Source organism: Odocoileus virginianus, chromosome 22 (assembly GCF_023699985.2).
Source record: "Odocoileus virginianus isolate 20LAN1187 ecotype Illinois chromosome 22, Ovbor_1.2, whole genome shotgun sequence".
Lineage (NCBI taxonomy): Eukaryota > Metazoa > Chordata > Mammalia > Artiodactyla > Cervidae > Odocoileus > Odocoileus virginianus.
Genome location: NC_069695.1, coordinates 21,109,209 through 21,131,107, shown reverse-complemented (window position 1 = coordinate 21,131,107; position 21,899 = coordinate 21,109,209). Strand labels below are relative to the sequence as shown.

The following is a 21,899-nucleotide window of genomic DNA, read 5'->3' as shown; positions in this document are numbered from 1 at the left end:
AGGATATGCTCTGTTTCTTCATCTTTAAATACTAAACCATTAATGTGTTGTTAATTAGAGTGCTCCTTTTGTTAGATTATAGTGGATGTTCTACCTAATCAACCTGTGAAGTTAGTTCCTGAAGTTCAGCCAGCTACACCAGCTGTTTCAAATGTTCGCTCAGTTGCCAGTAGGACCCTGGTCAAAGATTTGTATCTTCGTATCACGGTAATGTTTATTTACTTCCAAATTACCAAGGGTAACAAAAATTATTCCTAGTTTCAAGGTGGAAGACAGTTATTATAGAATCCTATCTGAATTACTCTGTTTAAGTTTATAGGAAAAATTTATGCAAGTTAATGAAATGCTTATCAGTATCTTTATACTAAAATACAAATAGAGAATGAATTCAATTATACATAAAATAAATCCAGATATACTAAGTAGAAGTGATTAAAAAATGCAGAAATCTGCCCACCTTTACTAATGTATATCTTTAATCCACTATTTCATGTAAGTATTATGAATGTGTTAAGTAAGTCGATTCTTCAGGGTCCATTTCAATGAGGGGCAGGAAGTAATTAAGTATGTATTTTGAAGAGGTTTGCCATCATGACTGATCATAATGAGCTCCTTAAAACTTTCTGGTTACCCAGAGGGTAGGCAAAAATAGGGCTGCTAAGAATATTAACAACAACATGTAAAACACACTAGTGGGACTTCATTTTTTGAAAAATTTGGCTAATAGAGTTGTTAACACCTTCAGTGTGTTTTTCTGTTTTAGACCATGAAACTTAAGTGGTTCTTAAACTGGTTTTCCCTTGATCTTAAATAGATGCTGAAGGTACATAACACTTTTTTAAATGTGAGTCCTTTTAATAAAGTTGGGGATCATTGTACTAGGTGGAAACTTTTGGTTCTTTTATGGTTTCTGGGATTATTTCCTGCCTGTAGACCTCTAACTCTGAGATCTGAATTCTGTGTTTGGAGTAAGAAGGATCAGGGTGATTTAACTTTAGAAATAGGTCGTATTTCTGATTTTCCCATGTCCATCTCCGTTTGATCTTTTTTCCACTTCTTTTAATTAGTTTTCTGAAACTTTTCATTGTTTACTTTAAGGATGACTACAACAATCATACTGGAGTTGACTTGGTTGGCACTGTAATGGCTACCATTAAAGGTTCTAATGAGGAAGATGACATACCTCTCTTTAATGGGAAAATTAGAACACTTGAATTTCCCTTTGTGAAAGGTTCAGCTGAAATCACGGTAATATTTTTGTCTTCTAGTAGATAAGGTTTTGGTTTTTAATAGTTTAAACCACAATATTATTATACTTGTTCTTTTGTATGTATAGCTATGATGATACTCTAATTATAGCATTAAATTGGAAAATCAGCTATTTTGATTTCTGTTCTGAGCTATTGTACATTGAACCCATGATCACTGTTACTGTTAGAAAGAAAGACCCTATTTTTCTTTTCCCCTGTGGATGACTGTTTTCTGTGACTGGATTGTTTTAACTTCAGTGACAGTTTAATCATGTTTCATTGAAAAGCCAGCATCCTGTGGATAGAAATAGAATCAAACATAGCCTAGGTAAAATGTACACATATCTAGAAAAGTTTAGTAAAACCAGCTTATCTTTGTCATTCTTTTTTTTTTCCAAAATGGAAATAGCTTTGCTTATATAAAGCATACCCAGTGAGAGAACATCAAAAAATAATCACTGTACTATCACCATTCCAAGATACTGATGATTAGCAATTCAGTGTATAACCTTCCACACTTTTGTGTATATAAACTAACACTGCATGGATGTCCTGTGAATGTGATTTATGTAGATGTGGAGGAGGGTGTAAAGTTTCATTAATACAATAGAACTCTACTTTAGTGAAATCTTTTCTCATTTCGTACATCCTTGCTGTGTATCTGTCAGTTCAGTTCAGTCACTCACTTGTGTCTGACTGTGACCCCATGGAGTGCAGCATGCCAACCTTCCCTGTCCTTCACCAACTTCCGGAGCTTTCTCAAACTTAAGTTCATTGAGTTGGTGGTGCCATCCAATCCTCTGTCATCCCCTTCTCCTCCTGCCTTCAGTCTTTCCCAGCATCAGGGTCTTTTACAGTGAGTCAGTTCTTCACATTAGGTGACCAAAGTCTTGGAGCTTCAGCATCAGTCCTTCCAGTGACTATTCAGGACTGATTTCCTTTACGCTTGACTGGTTTAATCTCCTTGCAGTCCAAGGAGACTCTCAAGAGTCTTCTCCAGTACTACAATTTAAAAGCATCAATTCTTCCGTGCTCAGCTTTCTTTATGGTTCAACTCTGACATCCATACACATATCTGTATCTCACGAATAAATCGACATTGTTGTGTTGATGGTTATAATTTATTTGATCAATCCTAAAGTGAAAATTTAGTTTCTTTCCAAAGTTTTATCAGCAGTGCTTCCATCAGCTTTCTTCACATTGTTTTAACAATATTAGGCTTACAGTTGGGGAATCTGCCATCTTGTACCTGGTCTACAGTTCGACTTGTTGGTTGGTCTGGCAAAGATTGACCATTACAGCATTTCCATTTTAACTAGTTTTCAACACTTTAAAAATTCCTGAATTTTCAGACAGAGATCTTTTTCTGTAATGCTGTAATGGTCTTTGCCAGACCAATGAACAAGCTGAACATCTCCAAATTCCTGGTTTATTTGGAGAATTTGAAAGACTTGGCAGTACTGGGCCAAGATTCTCTTCAGGTAGTAGGATTTCCAGTCAGCTGCATCCATGCTGCTGCTTTTCATTCCTTGACATTGAGGGAAAGTGTCAGTTGCTACTTATATTTACACTTGTTCTTTTATTTTTATCATGGTTGAGGGTAAAGTGAAATTTTCTTATACTCTTAACAAAGATTAGGTAATGAAACCACAAGTTGAAAAAGAGAGAAGGGCGGGGAAGACATTTTGAACATGCAGAGTCGGTTTGTATTGGAAGAACACAGGTGCCCACTCCCTATATCCAGGTTACCTCTGTCCTGTTTCCTTGGCCACAGTTGCAGGCGTTTGCTTACCCTGCTGTACGCATTTCTGAGGTTGAGACGGTGACATAAATTATTCTCCCACAGCTACATGTTCTGTCAGATTCGTGTCATGCATGTGAATGTCCACTAGAGGTTCCTAGTATCACGTTGAAGAAGCAGAAATCTCTCAGGTCCTACTTGGCTCCTGACCATGTATTAATTTGGTAGGTCTGGGGCAGGGCTGTGAAATCTGATCTGATCTGTGCAGGTGATTCTTTTCATTAGGGACATTTAGGAGACACTGGGTCTAGAACACAGTCATTGATAAATGTTCCCGTTTGCTAGAAAAGAATGTGTACTGCTTTCTTTAAAGCTTTAATCTTAATTTATATTTATTCATGTTTGTTGATTGTGTTATTCAAATTTTTTATCATTTGCCTTCTTGATCTAAATTTTACTCTGCTATGTATTTGTCCATTGCTTGCTTTTCAAGTTGCCATTTGTAAATGAATCCAGTTTTGGACTCTTGAGTTCTCTTCAATTCTGTTATTCCATGGATTTTGGTAAACTGAACTCATAGATTACAAACTGTATACCTTTGAGATAGGAAAGGCCTCCTTAAATAAGACATCATGGATGAGATTTTCTATTTAAATATGTAAATAGAGGGTTAATAATATTTTGGTATAATAGTACATTAGTACAGTATATTGAACATACTTTTAAAACATTCTGAGGAACTTCCTGCAAATCAATAAGAAAAAAGACAATCTGGTAGAAAAATAAATGATAAAGAATATAAACAGGAGTGGAAGAGAAGGTATAAATAACTAATAAACAGGAAGCATGACCTCAGTAGTAATCTGGGAAATGCTAGTTAAAACAGTAATAACTGGTTGTTTTTAATACATTTTTTAGAAAAAAGAAAAGCTTGATTGATAATAAATGTTAGCCAAACATCAGGGGAACTGGATATTACACACTAATGATGAGAGGATAAATTGATGTAGACATTTTCAAGAGAAATTTGATACTACCTATTAAAATAAACTTTTAACAAGTCATTATATTTCTCTGGCTAGTCTAGAGAACATACCAAGAGGTATATAAAGATTCTTTCTTTGCTGCATTATAAGTACTAGCTAAAATTTTTTACTAAAAATGTTCATCACCCAGTGAAAGAATATTAGAGTATATTATATCTATACTATGCATAAATGTAAAAAATTGGTAACTAAACATTTACTTGAATTGATTGACAGATCAAAATTAGTGCTGAAAGCAAATTGCTACAGTAAAGTTTGTTATATTCTAAGTGTAAACAGTTTTATTTTTGTGTTTATATTCATATAAGTACATTGAAAACAGCTTTCAGAAACCAAGTGGGATTGGGCATTGATTTAATGATAGACTTATTATTTCATGGATTGTTCTATGGTGTTCTGTTGATTTAGATTTTTAAAAATTTTATTTCTCTGAACTTGATAACTATGGTCTAAAAAATGAAACAGCTAGTACCCACTGTTTCCTTGTAAGACTGAAAAGATATCCTAAATAAGGATATAGATATTTGTATTGCATTATTTACTAGCTATATGCTATAAAATATATCAGAAGTTTTTCTGTGTGTGCATTAATTAATAAAAATACATTAAAAAGCCCAAATCTTTAGAACTTTTCAGGACCTCTTGTTTGGTCACCTGGGACTGGTGGGTCTGCCTCCATGGTAACAGCTGTAACTTAAACTCAGCACTGGGCTTTGTGTACTTCTTTGTGATTATTTTTATAACTTTCCCACCATCAGTTGTTTCACACTGCTTCAAATTAAAGATAGAAATCAAGCCATTTCTGGTCAAGATATAAGAAGCCATTGATATTTCTGGTTTGGAAGATACTTTTTCTCGTAGTTTTCTATTGTATATAATTTTTGCATAAGCTATTTATTGATAAGATAATTTGGCTTTCAAACCAACACCAAAGAGTTTTATGTCTTGGATGGTGCTGCTGATGTTTGAGTGAATGCTTAGTGAATCTCACAGGTCAGTCAGTTTTGCCTTTTAAATTTACCACTTGAAAATAGAGCACAATGAGATATATAACATTTGTATATTTACAGATACCTTTTCAAAACTTGTTTTTCCTTACTGCTCTTTTCTTTATACAGAGTCTAGTGCTAGCAGAAAACAGTCCTGGAAGGGATAGTACTGAATATTTTATTGTGTTTGAGCCTCGGCTGCCAGCTTTATCAAGAACGTTAGAATCATATATCCTACCATTTATGTTTTACAATGGTAAGTTTCTAGGAAATTAGAAGATAAACTCTTGAGTTTGTGGTACTTTGAATAACTGTTTTGCTTTCCATTAAATGGTGCTTACTAGTTATCTGATCTTGTGATGACATTTTGGAAAAGTCACAATTTAAAAAGTGAAATAAATTACCTGAATGTTTTTTCTTAGATGTTAAGAAGCAGCAACAAATGGCAGCACTTACAAAAGAAAAGGACCAATTATCCAAGTCTATTACAGTGTACAGAACTTTATTTGATACCAGCAAGCAGCTTCTTGATGAGATGAAGTGTAAGTCGTTTTGTGTTCAGAAGTGATAGAAAATGATGCTTTGGGTAGTGGTGAGACGGAAGGTTGAGTCCATGGGACACAAACATTGTCTGCCTCCCTGGACTTAGAAGTAAACCGCAGGATACGGCAGAAGGATAGAAGTGGTGGTTTATATTACTCATCATTCAGTCTTATGATGAAGCATTCTTGTCTTTACATAAACATATTTCTTGTTTACCTACAAAATTTTGCAATTTTTATTAGGAATCTGAATCTATGTAAGTGTAAGGGTTTTGGCATGATAATAATGTTTATATCTAGCTTTAGCATTTGGCAAAAGATACTAGATGACAATATCACTGAAAAAGTGATGTGTAATTTAAGTTTTAGTTTGACTGTGTGTAGTTTAATTTACAAACATCTGTAGCAGAGAAATAGCTAATTTGTTTTTTAATAAATACATGGCATATTTGCTACAGTTTTTAATAATGTCTGTACTGTTAGTGATGCACTATCACTGCTTTCCATTTGTCAAATTTTTTCACATATCAGGGATATTTAGAGGATAATATGAACTAAGTAATGAAATAATACATACTTTGTAGTACTAAAAATTGTTCTTTAAAAAGTCTTATTTTCTTAGAATAACCTTATGTAATTATGTATATATTACATATATTCATGTGGATTAGAATTAAATAACTTACCCAAGATTACTTGTAGTTTGCAGTTTATAATACCTCCAGTTGCATTCATTTTGTGTTTTCTTTTTGTACATTAGATGTGAACGTTAATTTTAGATTTTTAGTTTATTTAAGATTTCTGTAATTACCGTTTTTCATTTTAGCATCAGTCATTAAAAGGAAAAAAGGGATTGAAAACATTTTTCAAAAACTATTATAAGAGCTATCACAAATTGATAGTTTTTGTTTTTAATTTTAGGCCAAGTTGAAGAAGCAAAATTAAAAGAGGCCCAGTTGCGAAACGAACTGAAAAACCACAATATTGACATTTCTACAACACAGCAGGTACAGTTTCCAAGTATATGTGAAAAGTTTTTTTTTTTAATTCTAGCCTATAATTTGTTTTTAATCATTCATATTTTATTAGGAATGTTGACACTATTGTTTTGGGGTCCTAAGCCATATGGGGATTATAATCCAGTCACTTACTGGACATTGAAATAGGCTAACAATAATGGAGGGCTCTTTTCAAAGAAATTGCAGTTTGTGTTTCTGATCTAATGATACTAGTAAGTTATATTAATAATACACCAAGTTGAGAACTTGCACTGAAGTGGCCTAAGTAATAATCGGTGGCAAAGAAAATGAGAGAGAGTGACAAAAGACAATAGATTTTTTTAGAGCTTATATTCTTTCTGTGTATAACTCGTAAGTCTTATTATAGGTCATATAATTCTTAACTAAGAAGAAAGAGTCAGTGAGGTTGATGCTTTACATTTCTATGATCATATTCTCAAAAGAAAAGAGTGGCTACATAGTAACTCCTGTGTAATTGAGTTGTCCAAATTGTTGGTTTTTCTCTGCTGTTTTCTCTACCTTGTACAAGATCATTTTAATTGGCCTTGCAGTTAATTATTCTTTATAAAATTACAGATGCCACACATTGAAGCACTTTTGAAAAGAAAGCTATCAGAACAGGAAGAACTAAAGAAAAAACCCAGAAGATCATGTACTCTTCCAAATTATACGAAAGGCAGCGGAGATGTTTTGGGAAAGGTTTGTGTTTCAGCCTTTTATGGGGCAGTACATTTTATTGTCTCGTTTTCTTAGGTTTTGTGTGATACTGGGTCGTGGAGCCATGACGATATCAGTGGTTGGGGATCCCAGGCGGGCTGGAGTGAAATTTCATCACACTACTGAGATGGTGTGCAGTTAAAACCTATGAACTGTTTACTTCTTAAATTTTCATTTATTGTTTTCAGACTGCTATTGACCGGGTAACTGAAATTGGGGAAAGAGAAACTGCAGATAAGGGGGAATTGCTCTACAGGGTGGACACTGTGATGTTTTTAACAGTGACACAACATTCTCATTGTTAGGGCAGGTGTTTTGCTACCGGATCAGGTAAGAATAAAGGGTAAATGTAACCATACCAGTGTAATAAATGACTTTTCAAATCAGCCACAAAAATTCAGCTTTTGAGCAAGGCTTTGAGCAATGTTGGACTTTGAGGAAGAAAACTTTGAACAAACTTGTGACTAAAATCCAGTGGTTCCTCTGCATCTGCAGGTTCTAATTCCTTGAATTCAGTCAACTGCAGAGGAAAAATATTTGAGGGGGAAAATTCTAGAAAGTTCCAGAAAGTAAAACTTGAGTTTGTCACATGCACATGCAGGCAATTATTTACATAGCATTCACATTGTATTAGGTATTATAAGTAATCTAGAAATTGTTTAAAATATATTTAATGTTATATGCAAATACTGTGACATTTTATATAAATGATTTAAGTATCCACAGATTTTAGGATCTGAGGGGATTCCTGGAACCAGTTCCCTGTGGATACAGATGGATGGTTGTACAGTTGACCCTTCAGTAGCAAAGGTTTGAACTGAAGGTCCACTTACACACAGACTTTTTTTTTTTTTTTAAACTAAATACCGACTACAGTACTGCCTAATGGTTAAATCCTTGGATGTAAAACTAGGTATGGATGACCGACTGTGAAGTTACATACAGATTTCCAGTTGATCAAAGGGTCGGTGACCCTAACCTCTGTACACTCCATACATAATCTCCATACAGTTGTTCGGTGGTCAACTGTTTTTATAGATAGGGAAGGGACTGTTAATTCTGAGCCCTACAGAGTTTATAAAAACGGAAGAAACGATTCTTATTTGTGATATTTAGATTTGTTTTCTAAAAAATCATCGGCATAAATGATCTACTTAGAAGGGTATAGCTATATTTAGGTTTAAGTGTGTTTTATGCTTTTAACAATTGACACACCCAGTAGTAGAAAGATGAATGTGAAAAAAAAGGTACATCGCCTAACTGATAATATGCCAAATATTTTTATTTGGTTATTGGCAAAATTTACTGTAGTTTAATCTGTGAAATAGTTTTTTGAAATTAAATAGCATAAGAGACCATTTAAAATATTTAAGCCAGTAAGCTTTTACAGTTTGAGAATTTTTTGCTAACTCATATGAATGTTTCACAGAAAAAGTGTTTTTGCTGTTTAGATGTTGACTTTTAAAATAGGTAATATATTTAGAAGTTTCTTAACTTGATTTTTTAAAATGGCTTCTAGATTGCACACCTGGCACAGATTGAAGATGATAGAGCTGCAATGGTTATCTCTTGGCATCTGGCAAGTGACATGGACTGTGTGGTCACCCTGACCACTGATGCTGCACGTCGAATTTATGATGAAACCCAAGGTCGTCAGCAGGTGTTGCCCCTCGATTCTATTTATAAGAAGACTCTTCCAGATTGGAAAAGGTTAGAAAAACGTGCAAGTAGTGATTTAAAAAAAAAAAAAAACCTGCTCTATTTTTTATCAAATCATAGAATTTTAAAATTTCTCTAAAAAAAAAAAATTAAAAATAAATAAATAAAATTTCTCTGAAAGCCTAAAACAGAGAAGTGACTCAGATTATCTACATTAATTTTTGTCTTCCTCACAAATATGATCTTCATTAAGATCAGTGTTGCAGTGTATTTGATCACATAGGCTGGCCAGGTTTAATTTGCCAGTTAAATGTTATTTGTTTATATGACAGATACACATACAAACATACACAGAAGGGAAGGATGGTGAGATGTCATTATCATTAACAGACTATTGAACTCCTTTATTTGGAGTAAGAGTATAGATCAATGTCTTTTGTCCTGTTGTAAGTCCTGTAAAAATAAACAGCCATCATTTAGATAGAGAAGGCCTCTATTGGAACTGCCATTAGCAAAATTGAAATGTAAGAGATCATCTAGTTAGGATGTTACATCTGTGTTTTAATATAAATCTGTTTTCTCTAATTGTTTTCCCATTTACTTTTCAAAATAAGTTTTTCAGCATAACTATGCAAACCAGTTAGCCATTTAAGTATTTTATGTGTACTCTAGTTTTGACTATTTTTAACAAGCTGCCTTAAAAGACTCAAACAAAATGGTGATAGCAAAGCAAAAAAGAAATTAAAATAAATAACAGAATATTGACCAAGAACTTTCTCAGATTCCTAAACAAAGTATTGCAAGGCCTACAGTTGAGTAGGAATGGGACTTGAAGGAGAATGGAAACTAAATTAAGAGCTTCAGTCAGTTCAGTTCAGTTCAGTCGCTCAGTTGTATCCGAGCCGACTCTTTGCAACCCCAATGAATCGCAGCATGCCAGGCCTCCCTGTCCATCACCAGCTCCCAGAGTTTACTCAAACTCATGTCCATTGAGTTGGTGATGCCATCCAGCCATCTCATCCTCTGTTGTCCCCTTCTCCTGCCCCCAATCCCTCTCAGCATCAGAGTCTTTTCCAATGAGTCAATTCTTCGCATGAGGTAGCCAAAGTATTGGAGTTTCAGCTTCAACATCAGTCCTTCCAATGAACACCCAGGACTGAACTTCTTTAGGATGGACTGGTTGGATCTCCTTGCAGTCCAAGGGACTCTCAAGAGTCTTCTCCAACACCGAAGTTCAAAAGCATCAATTTTTCGCCGCTCAGCTTTCTTTACAGTCCAACTCGCAGATCCATACATGACCACTGGAAAAACCATAGCCTTGACTAGATGGACCTTTGTTGACAAAGTAATATCTCTGCTTTTTAATATGCTATCTGGATTGGTCATAACTTTCCTTCCAAAGAGTGAGCGTCTTTTAATTTCATGGCTGCAATCACTATCTGCAGTGATTTTTGGAGCCCCCAAAAATAAAGTCTGACACTATTTCCACTGTTTCGCCATCTATTTCCTGCGAAGTGAAAATTAAGAGCTTACTGTGTCATTAAACTGACATTTTATTTCACTTTGTAATCTAAACATAAATCAAGGAAACAGCTGGAATTTGAACTCAAATCTGTCTGCTTCTAAAATCTCCCACTCTGCTCCCAGTCAGTACCCATCTTAAATAACATGGGATGTCCTATCTAATCGTAGTGACTGTGTTGAAAAGAGTAATAATTTTTCTGAAACTAATTTTCCCTTCAGGAGGTCTTCTATTTTTTTTCCATTATCCCTGAGGATCACATTAAGAATCCTTTATTTAGAAAAAGTATGAATTTGTTATTTAAGGCTAATGCTTGCTCTAAAAACTAGTTATCCTCCCTTCCTGGTCTTGTGCCTCCTACTGGGATTGAGTTAACTAGCTCTTAAAGCCACTCCACCCTCTACTCCTACCTGCACAATTTGGGGAAAGCTACCCTATGTGTGCAGGGGAAGCCCTGACACCCCAGTCAGCCTCCATCTCTTGAATCTCATTGTTATCCCTGGATTTCAGTTGGTCATTCTGTACACTGTGCCAGTGTACTGGGCTGCTTCTTTGCCATGTTCTCAGCCTTGGCCTGGCCCGTGCCCTCAGCCATTCTAGGGCCACTCTCCACATGAGACAGTCATATCATTGGCATCCTAGTTAGGGCCAGCTTGAGAGGCTGCATCTCTTCTTGTCAGAAATAAACAAAGTTTATATCCATTTTACAAACTAATTGAGGACAGATAAAACTAAGCAGGTATTTTTTTAATGGTAAATACTGTTTTCCTTTCCAAAGGCATAATAGTTAAGCATTTAGGAGTATTACTGTGCGTAGGAAGCTGTGATAACAGAGATAATCAGTGTATTCATATGTTTTTCATCATACACATATTTTTTGATGATAAGTTACATATTTTGTTTAAAACCTTTTTTAAATTCAGACCTCTACCTCATTACCGAAATGGAAGATTGTATTTTAAACCCATTGGAGACCCCGTCTTTGCCCGAGACTTGTTAACTTTTCCAGATAACGTAGAACACTGTGAAACAGGTAAAGGAAGTCATGACTTTTTTTATACAGATGTTATGCTTGTGATTCAGATACTTAAATTACTGATTATGGAAAATTATGTTCTTATTTAGTTTATAAATGATAGTTGTATTATTATTTACTTCTCTTACTTTTCCTATTAGAATAAAGTATTGAATACAGTTCTTGTGTTAGCATTATTTCTAAGAAAACTTTATAATAATATATGTTAAAATTTTTTTAAAACATGTCATTTTTTTTTTTTCAACTGTTTCATGTGCAGTCATTGTATTTCAACTTCTGGGTGCACAGTAGTGTGCTCACCAGCAGAAGTCTGTGTTAATATTTTAATATGACCAAAAAAGATGTCATAATTTTAACATTTTGTTTGTTGAATTTTTTAGTATTTGGTATGCTGTTAGGAGACACTATTATTTTGGATAATTTGGATGCTGCCAATCATTACAGAAAAGAGGTATGTACTTGAATTATTTTTTAATTTGTAGTTCCAGTTTTACTATGTGTTTTAAAATTTTAATATGTTAAAGATCTATAAAGAATTTTATTTTGAGATACATGTGCAAATGACAGCAATATCAATTTAAATCCTATAAATTGATAAGCAACGTGAATCTGAGCAAAATATATGAATGAACTTGCCAAGATGCAAATTAAGAGGAAATGTTTGCAGGCTGTGAGTTTCAACATCAATGTCTATTAATGGTGGTATTAAAAGAGTTATCTCAGATAATGTCGTTGGAAACACAATTTGAGGCAGCCCTTGTTTATTGGTTGTTAGGGCTGTAACAAAGTACCACAGACTGGGTGGCTTAAACAGTAGAAATGTACTGTCTCACAGTTCTGCTGGCTTGAAATCCAAATTCAAGGTGTGAGAAGAGCCAGTTCTTTCCAGGGGTTATGAGGGAAGGAGTCTGTTCCACGCCTTTCTCCTTGGTTGGCCGATGGTCGTTCTCCCTGCATCTGTTTGCATCTATGTATATGTACCCAAATTTCCCCTTTATTTAAGGACATTACTCATTGGATTAGAGCCCACTGTTATGACCTCATTTTAATTTGATTGTTAAGACCCAGTCTTCAATTCAGGTCACATTTTTGAAGAACTGGGGGGTTAGGATATCAACACAAGGACTCTAAGGGATACAATGCATCTGATAATACCTTTGCAGAGCATTTAGCAATACAAATGTTTATCGATTGCTACATAACAAACACTTCAAAAGTTAGTGGCTTTGAGCAGTGGCAGCATGTTCTCATTCCTTGCTGGGTCTCTCCAAGTAGTGTTGGCTACTTGCACTGGGATGGTGAAAGCTCCAAGCGCCTCCCTCACACAGCTGCCAGCTGATGCTGCTTGCCGCTGTGGTTTAGCGATAGCTGGCCAGAACCTCCTCTGGGGCTGCCACCTGCACCGTGGTTCTCAGCCCGCCTCACGGGTGTGTGAGGTAATGCCATTAAGGTTTTTAGAAACCTTTTTCTCGATAAGAGGATCTAGAAAGCAGTGCCATAAATCTTTCTGAGGTCTTAACGTAGGGACATCCTTCACTTGACTTTGATTCCAAGGCTACATTATACTGACTGTACACTGGGTTTGATCTTAGCCCAGAGGCTGTCCGTTTCTTTTTCAACGTTTTTTTGGCCAAACAGGCTGGGAAGAAAAAACAGTCCAACTCAGCAAGTTCTTGAATAGAAATATTTGAAATTATTTCTGAAAATGAATTAATTCCTACTTAGTTTATCTCCCATTCATACTGTTTCATTCATAACTGACTACTGGCTGGGCACATGGCAGGGGTTGTAGGCTGGCAGACTTAGATCTCTCCACACAAGCCACTCCTTGTGGCTGCTGGGGATTTTATCAGTGTCATCTGGGTCCTAAGAAGGAAAGTTAGAGTGGTGAAGACAGAAATTACAGGTCTCTTAAGTCCCAGTGTCGGGAAGTATATTTGGTTGGTCAGAATCTGGCCAGCCCAGATCCAAATGGGGGAATAGGAAGTTTGGAATAGACTCTCTCCTTTCCCTGGGAGAGGCAAAGAAGATGCCACCTTCTTTATATCATCATATATTAAGATAATTTATCTTACAGACATGCTGTCACAAAAATATTCATTAGAATGTTTAAGAATTTTTATTGGGAAACTTTAAAAGCAGTGTAAAGGCCATCGGTTAGGATTGCACCACTCCATTATGGTAATTTATACAGTAGAATAGTATGTATCTATTAAAAAGATATATAAGCAGATTGACGTGTCCTAATGAGGAAGACGTGCAAAATACATTGTTTCGTTGAAAAGTTGCAAAATGATAATGTACAAAGTTATGCCCTTTTGAAAATAAGCTTATGTAGTTTAAACAAGATGGAGAAAGCAATGGCAACCCACTCCAGTACTCTTGCCTGGAAAATCCCATGGGCAGAGGAGCGTGGTAGGCTGCAGTCCATGGGGTCGCGAAGAGTCAGACACGACTGAACGACTTCACTTTCACTTTTCACTTTCACGCATTGGAGAAGGAAATGGCAGCCCACGCCAATGTTCTTGCCTGGAGAATCCCAGGAACGAAGGAGCCTGGTGGACTGCCGTCTATGGGGTCGAACAGAGTCAGACATGACTGAAGCGACTTAGCAGCACCAGCAGTTTAAACAAGATGGGAGAATATATTGTATACTGTTGTATTTATTAAGAAAGATTGACCTTTCTATATTACTTTTAATAAGTTTTTCTTAATGAGGAAAGAAAGGCAATCTATTATGAAGAAGGACCTTTCAGAGGGCTGTTGTCAAGACTGAATAAAATAAGAAAATAAGTGAATAAAATTTCAGTAAAGGAATGATCTATTTGGATTTGAAATCCAAATGTCTGAATTTGTTGATACAGAAGAAGTACTAAATTTAATAAATATGGTGTTAGGGACTTGGAAATAGCAGGTGATAAACATGTATGTAAACATTATAGGCTTGCAAAATATTTTAGCTGAAAGTGAAAGTAGTTACTGAGGAGAAAACAGAAGTCAGTTTAAAATATGATCTAGTACCCTTAAATAGTTTATTATAAAGTCATAGATATCTTAAAATCATATAGTCTAATAATCTAGGTAAGAAACCTTAAGTACAAAACAAATAATGGTTCTGTTTCAAGTCATAGTACTAATTCATGGCAAAACTAGAACTACCCAGAACAGATTTTCTGTGGGCCCAGTTAGAAGAAATAGTAAGTGTGTCTTCAGTTTAGGAGAGCTAAATTAGTGAGATTACTGAAAATTAAACAACTAATTGGGGAAGAGTATTTGGCGTCTTCATGAATGGTTCCTTATGAACTTAAAAATGGCTCTAATATACTATATCAGAAAATGGCTGTGGATGAGGAAGCTGCTGTATTCCAACGGTGATTAGCATGTTTATATGTCCTGAATTATAAGCCAGAAATCATACCCATTAGAAGTTGTGGCAATGTATAATCTACTAGGAGAAGGTGAGTAGCTTACTAGTGAGGATGGATTAGCAAGTTGAGTAATAATTGGAAGATTCTGTCAGTAGTTGAGTCTGTTATTTGGACACCTGCAGTGTGTGAGACACAGTGAGTGCTGTTAATTGTTGAATCACCAGCTCTGCCGAGTCGAGTGATGGCTTTTGCCAGCCCCCGCAGTGTGAATGCCCCTAACCTGGCTGACTGCCAGCTGACTGTGTGGTCATGCACTGAGGCGTTCAGGGGGACCTGGTTCTCATGAGCCAGTAAGTGCTGGTCCCAGCAGATCACTAGCACAGTGCTAGGCTTTGAAGGTTATGCGGAAATGAACTAGACAACTCAGATAGCCGAAGGAAGTGCTAGCAGAGGTGAACTAACAGGCCATTTCAAAAGGCTGATTCTAGCTATATATCATTAAGATATCTTACTCTAAGAACTGGCAAGAAAGTAAGAATTCTTAAGTGAAGGTGAGAACCCAGAGAGATGAACATAACACCGAAGCCTAATTTTTCTTTGAGAATATTTGTCAAACTAATGGAACTTGAGCATCAGTTGTCACTCCCTTGCAAGGCTCAGAGGGTAAGACATACCAGAATGTGGAATCTGCTTGAAGAACCTCTTTCCTGGTTAGAAATTAGAACCCCGAGAGGGCTAACCCTTGGCATAAGACTGAACAAAAGAAATGAGCTTGCCTCTTCTATCTCAACTCCAGGCATTTCTGATTTTCCTAGAGAATGCATTAACAAATTGGTTGTCATGTATGTTGCAACTTGCATTCATAATACTTGAATGGTCTTCAGGGAAACATTTGATTTCATGTAATGCTGGACTTGTAGTGTCCTTAGATATGTCACCAGAGCAAACAAAATTCTCTCTGAAAGAATTCACCTTTATCTTAAAATTGAAGTAATTTCATACTGAACATAAGAGCAAATATTTTAAAATATTTAAAATATATAAATACATTATAAATACATAATGTTTATTAATATATAACAAATATCTATTAATAAAAATGTCAAAACATTTTAAATATTTCATAATATATTTTAAGAAAAAATATTGAATATAAGAGCAAGTAGATTTGAAAAAAATCAAAAAGAGCATCTAAAAATAAAAAGTATAATCAAAGTTAAATACTGGGCAGACTTAACAGCTTAATAGAAAATTTAGTCAATTGAAAGATAGGTCAGAAAAATTATCCAAACTGCAGCCCAGAGAGAAGGAATGTAGTAGAGAATCACTAAGGATAAGAGTTAGAAAATCTTTTTTTAAAAAGTTTAATCAGAGTGCCAAAAAGAGGAGGATAAAAGGATCATAGGTAATAACTGAAGAACTAATGGCTGAAAACTTTGAAGAACCAATGAAAAACATCAATTCATAGCTTCAAAAAAGTAATAGACCATATGTGACAAAAGCAGGGACAGCATTTGTTCCTCATAGTTCCAGCATAGTTCTTCAACGTGATGTCTTTGCTTCCAAAGTTTTGAATGAAATTACTCCATTTACCAAATATTGTTTTCAAACTCTTCTAAGAAATGGCTTTTATGATATCTCTTGGTCATATCATTAGGTTTCAGTAGTCTTTTTATTGTTTTCTCTTCATAAATTCTTCATGCCATTTATACTGATTCAACCCCTTGTTGATTCCATTCCTTGCTAATCCTTATAGCCGTTGCAAGTATTGCCCAGAACTGTAACTCTGTTTACTCACTGAATTTGCAAACGCTGTCTTGACCTTTTTCAGGTCAGTGGCAGCGGCCTTGAAGCAGAGGCCTAGTGAGAGCTTAAGTTGTTTTTAATGGTGAATTACAGTAAAATACATACAACAGAATTGAGCATCTAGATCATTTTTAAGTATGCAGTTTCACTGGTGTTATCATGTTCACATTGTTGTTGAGCCAATTTCCAAAACTTCTTTTTGTAAACTGAAATTGTACCCATTAAATAACAGCTTGTCATTTCCCCTTTCTTCTGTGCCATTTGAGAACTGGAAAACTGTTGCCTTAACCACAGGCCTATAACTCATACTGTCAGTCCATTAACAAGAGAAGACAAGAAATTTGAATGTGTTTATTATTTAAGATGGTACTAAATCTGTAAAATCATTGCCTGAATCTGATTTAATAATCACAGATATTTGATTTACTATATATATGATTATTGGATAATAATAATATGGTAATAGTATGTGAATTCAGTCTGTATTTTTTTAGTCTGTATTTTTAATGTTCATTTTTAGAAAGCGTACAAATCCAAACCAAAATTAAGAAAGTAAGATGTGATACTTTATTTTACTAAAAGATTCACTTCACCAAAGAATTCACCACAGATTTTCTTCAAGTAGACATTCCATTTTATTTAAATTTTATAAGAAGAATCTAATTTGGGAAAGCATCTGTCAGTTACCTTGGAATTATGTTAAAAGAATAAATATTAGTCGTAATTTTCTATTACATGTCCTATTGCTTTTCATTTTGAAAATTGAATTGTATTTAATCTTTTATAATTCAGAAACTGCTTGATCTACTGTGTTAGATTGAATTAGGTGTTTCTACATGTTGCTAAATTGTCTTCTTTTTCAGTCATTTTTTGATGTATGCATCCTGTTTCATTGTGTGGATGTGCCATACTTTATTGTAACTTATTGAATGTGCAAGTTTCATACTTTTCATCATTAAAAGGATTTTTCAGTGTACATTGTTCACATCTGTGATGATTTTTTTCTGGCATATTTTTAGAAGTGGAATTTTTGGGTCATGCAGATTGTTCATCTTTTTAGCACTTGTCATGTTTCCTCTGAGAAGGGCTGTCCCAAAGCAGGTTAATATTAATATAAGAAGACCCTTTCTCCAACATTCTGTCGGTGTGTGTTTTGTGTGTGTATTTTTAACATATTAAGTAGTGAAAATTCTCATTTGAGCTCCAAGTTATTTCAGTTTCACTTCCAGGGTTACCAGTGAATTTGAACATTTTTTGTGTATATCTCCTAGACTTTTTTTTGAAAGCATATTCCTGAAGATCATGAAATACTAAATCTAGTGTTTCTCTTTTATTCCCTAGCTTCTCTGAAAAATTTAATTCTCGACTAACACTTTCTACTTCCCTTTCCATGTCTTAGGTTTTACTACATAATTCTAGTTCCCCCAGCTCTCAGATCACTGGCTTTTTTTCTTCCTACAGCTGACATCCTCTGAAGAGTCATCCCTTTGCTCTTCAGTTTGTATTTTCTTCAGTCTAATACAATATTCTTTTTGCTACCCTTTGGTCATCTGGAAAATTTATGTCTAACAGAAGGAATCTAAACTAAGTAATACAGCCCAGATACTGCTTTGGGTTTCTAGATGCACACAAGTCTCTGGCTTGTCCGTCTCTCTTCCTTCCTCTTATCAATCAAGCCATCAATCTCAATTTCACTTTTTCTGTTTGAGTTTTCTCTGTTCTAGTTTAGGTAACACTTGTGAGGTAATCTAATTCATCTCTTTGCCTCTTGTCTTCCCCCCCCGCCCCCAGTCATCTTACAAAACACTAGCTAATTAATTTTGCAAAAATAGTACCATGATCATTGTCATTTCTTATCTCAGAACCCTTAAATGATTTATCCTTTCTTAGAGCAGTTGAGTTAAATTTTATAGACTCACTAATTATATCCATTTACTTACAATAGGTTGTTAAAATTACACACTGTCCTACACTGCTGACCAGAGATGGAGATCGCATTCGAAGTAATGGGAAGTTTGGGGGCCTTCAGAATAAAGCTCCTCCAATGGATAAACTCCGGGGAATGGTGTTTGGAGCTCCAGTACCAAAACAGTGCCTCATCTTAGGGGAGCAAATAGGTAGGTTAAATTAAGTACTTAATAATTTCTCATTTGATTTTAACCCTTTATTTGGACCTTATTTATTGAGATTCTAACATTGAAACTTAACCAGTAACACATACAAATAAGATGTTTTTATCCAGTAATTCTAGCTTTCTAACAGCAAATAGTTTTGAAATACATATATAGGAAGTAGGTTTTCCCTCCTGTTCTCATTCTTATCTTGAAATAAAGGAAATATTTCCTTGTTTAATAAACTAGTATCTCATCAAACCATAATACTTCTTTTTATATCAAAGTTGTTAACTATCTAGATTCATCTTTCTGGTGTACGTGACATGCGACCTCCCTTCTGTAGGCTCTGTCTCCTTGTTTCTAGTCAGCTGATAAAATTGTATGTCTGTGTTCTGAAGTGCTTATACTTTACAGGAGGGTCCCAAATGGGCCATCACCTAAGAGCTGTTTGCTCTTAACTGTATATAATTCTGATATGCTTGGATATCTACTTTCCCAGCAAAAAGTAGTTCGTTGCTAACTTAAGATAGTAAATTGTAGTTAAACTGTAACAAAGTTTATCATCTTAATTATTTTTAAATGGGTATCTCATTAGTGGTAAGTGCATTCACACTCTTGTGCAACCAGTCTTCAGAAACCTTTTCCTTTTGTAAAACTGAAGCTCCATACCCATTAAGCAGCAACTCCCTGCCTCCCGTCTCATCACCTGCCCGCCACAGAGGTTTCTGTCTCTGAATTTGACTCCTCCAGGCACCTCTGTGTGTGTCAAATCAGAGTGTCCCTTTGCAGCTGGCTATCACCACTCAGCGTCTCGTCCTCCAGGCACGTCAGTGTTGTAATTAACTCTGTGTGTGTCACAGTGTGTGTCAGAATTTCTTTTTAAGACTGAATAATATTCTGTTGTATGAATATACACATTGTGTGGGTTTTTAAAGTATAGTATACATAGAGAAAAGTGCACATTTCAAAGCATACACGTTTTCACAAAATGAACATTGCTTCTGTATTAAGAAACAGAACGTTATCAGCCCCACAGAAGGCCTCCAGGCCTCTTCCAATCATAGCCCCATCCCTCTCAAAAGGATAACAATTTTTTTGACTTAAAAGAGCTTAGATTAGTTTTTCCCATTTTTGTACTTATATCTACATGGAATTCTACAAGTGATGGATTTTTGTGTGTCTGGCTTTGTTCAGCCCTGTGTTGTGTGTGTGTGTAGTTGTAGTTCATTTTAATTGCAGGATAGTATCCCACTGTGTAAATACACGACAGTTTATTTCTTTATTATTATACTGCTGAGGAATTTGGGTAGTATCTAGCTTGGGGTTATTACTTCAACCCCCAACTATATTTAAGATAGTAACTGGAAAAGATGCTAGGAAGAAGGCTGTTTTGTATTTTTCATGAGAGAGTCAGGTGCAGCTGCAAGAGGAAACATGGGAGAGGCTTAGACAGACAAGGTCAGTGTAGTCACAGGTCCGAGGACAGGAGGCGCCACCTGCCACTCAGGGCCACGTGGAAGACACTGGAGTGGTCAGGACGCAGAAGACAGGCGCTCAGAGAATGCTTCTGTCACAGCCTTTATGGGGGATTTACAAAGATGTAATGTAAAACTTGACTAGAGGAAATCACAAGTTGCAGTATTAGTGTCAAGGCAATGGCACTAAAAGCACAAAGATGAATTCATTTTTATATCAGATATATTTGATACTAGAGGCCCAAGAGTTAACGAACTTGATGCAGTAAATTACAAAATCAAAATTCTTAAAACTGCTGATTGTACAAAGACAGAAACCTTATTATGAGAAACCATTAATCCATGACAGGTCCTTAGTTAAAAAAAAAAAAAAAAAAAACATTTTCTATCTAATAAGTTGTAATATCAGTACCTTAGGTATTTATAGAATACGTCACAAAAAATGGTCATAAATTCAGTTGATTGAATTGCTACTCAGCTACAGTGAGACTACAAATTATAAAAAGCAAAATTTACTTATGATTTATTTTTAATATAATGTAACAGAACTAAAAATAACTTATTCCTTTCCTCCCAAAGCTAGCTCAAATAGTAGATATTTAGAAACAACTATTTTGTCAAAAGAGTTTTAACTATTAAAGAGAACAATGTTACACATTACATGTAGGAGGCATGAAAACCAAGATCAAACGTAAATCCACAGGCTTTTATTATTAAATGAGAAAAACAAGTTTAAGGATTCAACTCAAATGAGAGGAGGAAAAAATACATCTCAAGAAACAAGTACAGCCGAATGAGTTGGGGAAAAAAGAAAACCTTTCTATCGAATAGTATATAATTCCTGAAGGTGGTCTTTGGGCAAAATAAATACAAAAAGTAATGGCTCCAAGAATACATTCAGACAGAAATTTCTTAGTTTTCTGTAATATTATAAATACATTTAGTATGTCCAAATAAAATGGACTACATGCCGGAAAATTACAAATCAAATGAACAAAATTGATTTAAATAAGGCAGAAAACTTACAGGCCATTGCCTGAGGATGTATTCAGAAAGCTAACTCCATCCTATAGGTTTTTCATGAGTGAATTTCAAATATAATTTGTTTCAGAATATAGATAAATATGGAGAGCACTCAGGCTATATTATGAAACTGATAGCAAAACTGTTTCCAAAAATGGCACAGGCAAAGAAAACTTCTGTGACCACTCTTCAGCTGTATTCAGGAAGTTCTTAGCACAGTAGGGCAGAAATCAGAAAGCTTAATCTTGAAAGGAACACTTTATTGTTCCCTTTATCTACAGTGGTTTTGCCCCAGATATGTGCATGGCTTGCTTCTTTTCTTTCCTGCTGTGTAATGTCACACCTTCATGGACTTCGCTGACCAGCCAATCTAAAATAGAAGCACCTACCTTGGAGAAATGGGCTTCTTGACATACAAGTACTGGCAGATGTGAGAAAAGAAAACATTTTATAGTGTTTTTTTTTTTTTTTAAGTTTACATGATTTTAAAGCTCCTTGAAGAAAATAGAAGGGCAAATGATAAACTAGGGCAAAATTTCATATATGGTAGACAAAGATGTTGTAGGAAGTCTTATTAAAAGCAGGCTTTAAA

The 21,899-nt window shown here is 35.2% G+C and overlaps 1 protein-coding gene across 3 annotated transcripts in view; it reads left to right on the top strand.

Annotated features, from left to right (window-relative positions):
- Positions 1-21,899, top strand: part of SMCHD1 (structural maintenance of chromosomes flexible hinge domain containing 1) — a 125,288-nt gene that overhangs the window by 88,648 nt on the left and 14,741 nt on the right. For all 3 annotated transcript variants that reach the window (XM_020886360.2, XM_020886361.2, XM_070452704.1), the window contains exons 36-45: positions 76-207; positions 1,099-1,248; positions 5,156-5,282; positions 5,449-5,568; positions 6,490-6,575; positions 7,164-7,286; positions 8,824-9,014; positions 11,409-11,518; positions 11,902-11,972; positions 18,641-18,812. In XM_020886360.2, coding sequence (XP_020742019.1) covers positions 76-207; positions 1,099-1,248; positions 5,156-5,282; positions 5,449-5,568; positions 6,490-6,575; positions 7,164-7,286; positions 8,824-9,014; positions 11,409-11,518; positions 11,902-11,972; positions 18,641-18,812 — 1,282 coding nt within the window. The remainder of the gene's footprint in view (positions 1-75; positions 208-1,098; positions 1,249-5,155; positions 5,283-5,448; positions 5,569-6,489; positions 6,576-7,163; positions 7,287-8,823; positions 9,015-11,408; positions 11,519-11,901; positions 11,973-18,640; positions 18,813-21,899) is intronic.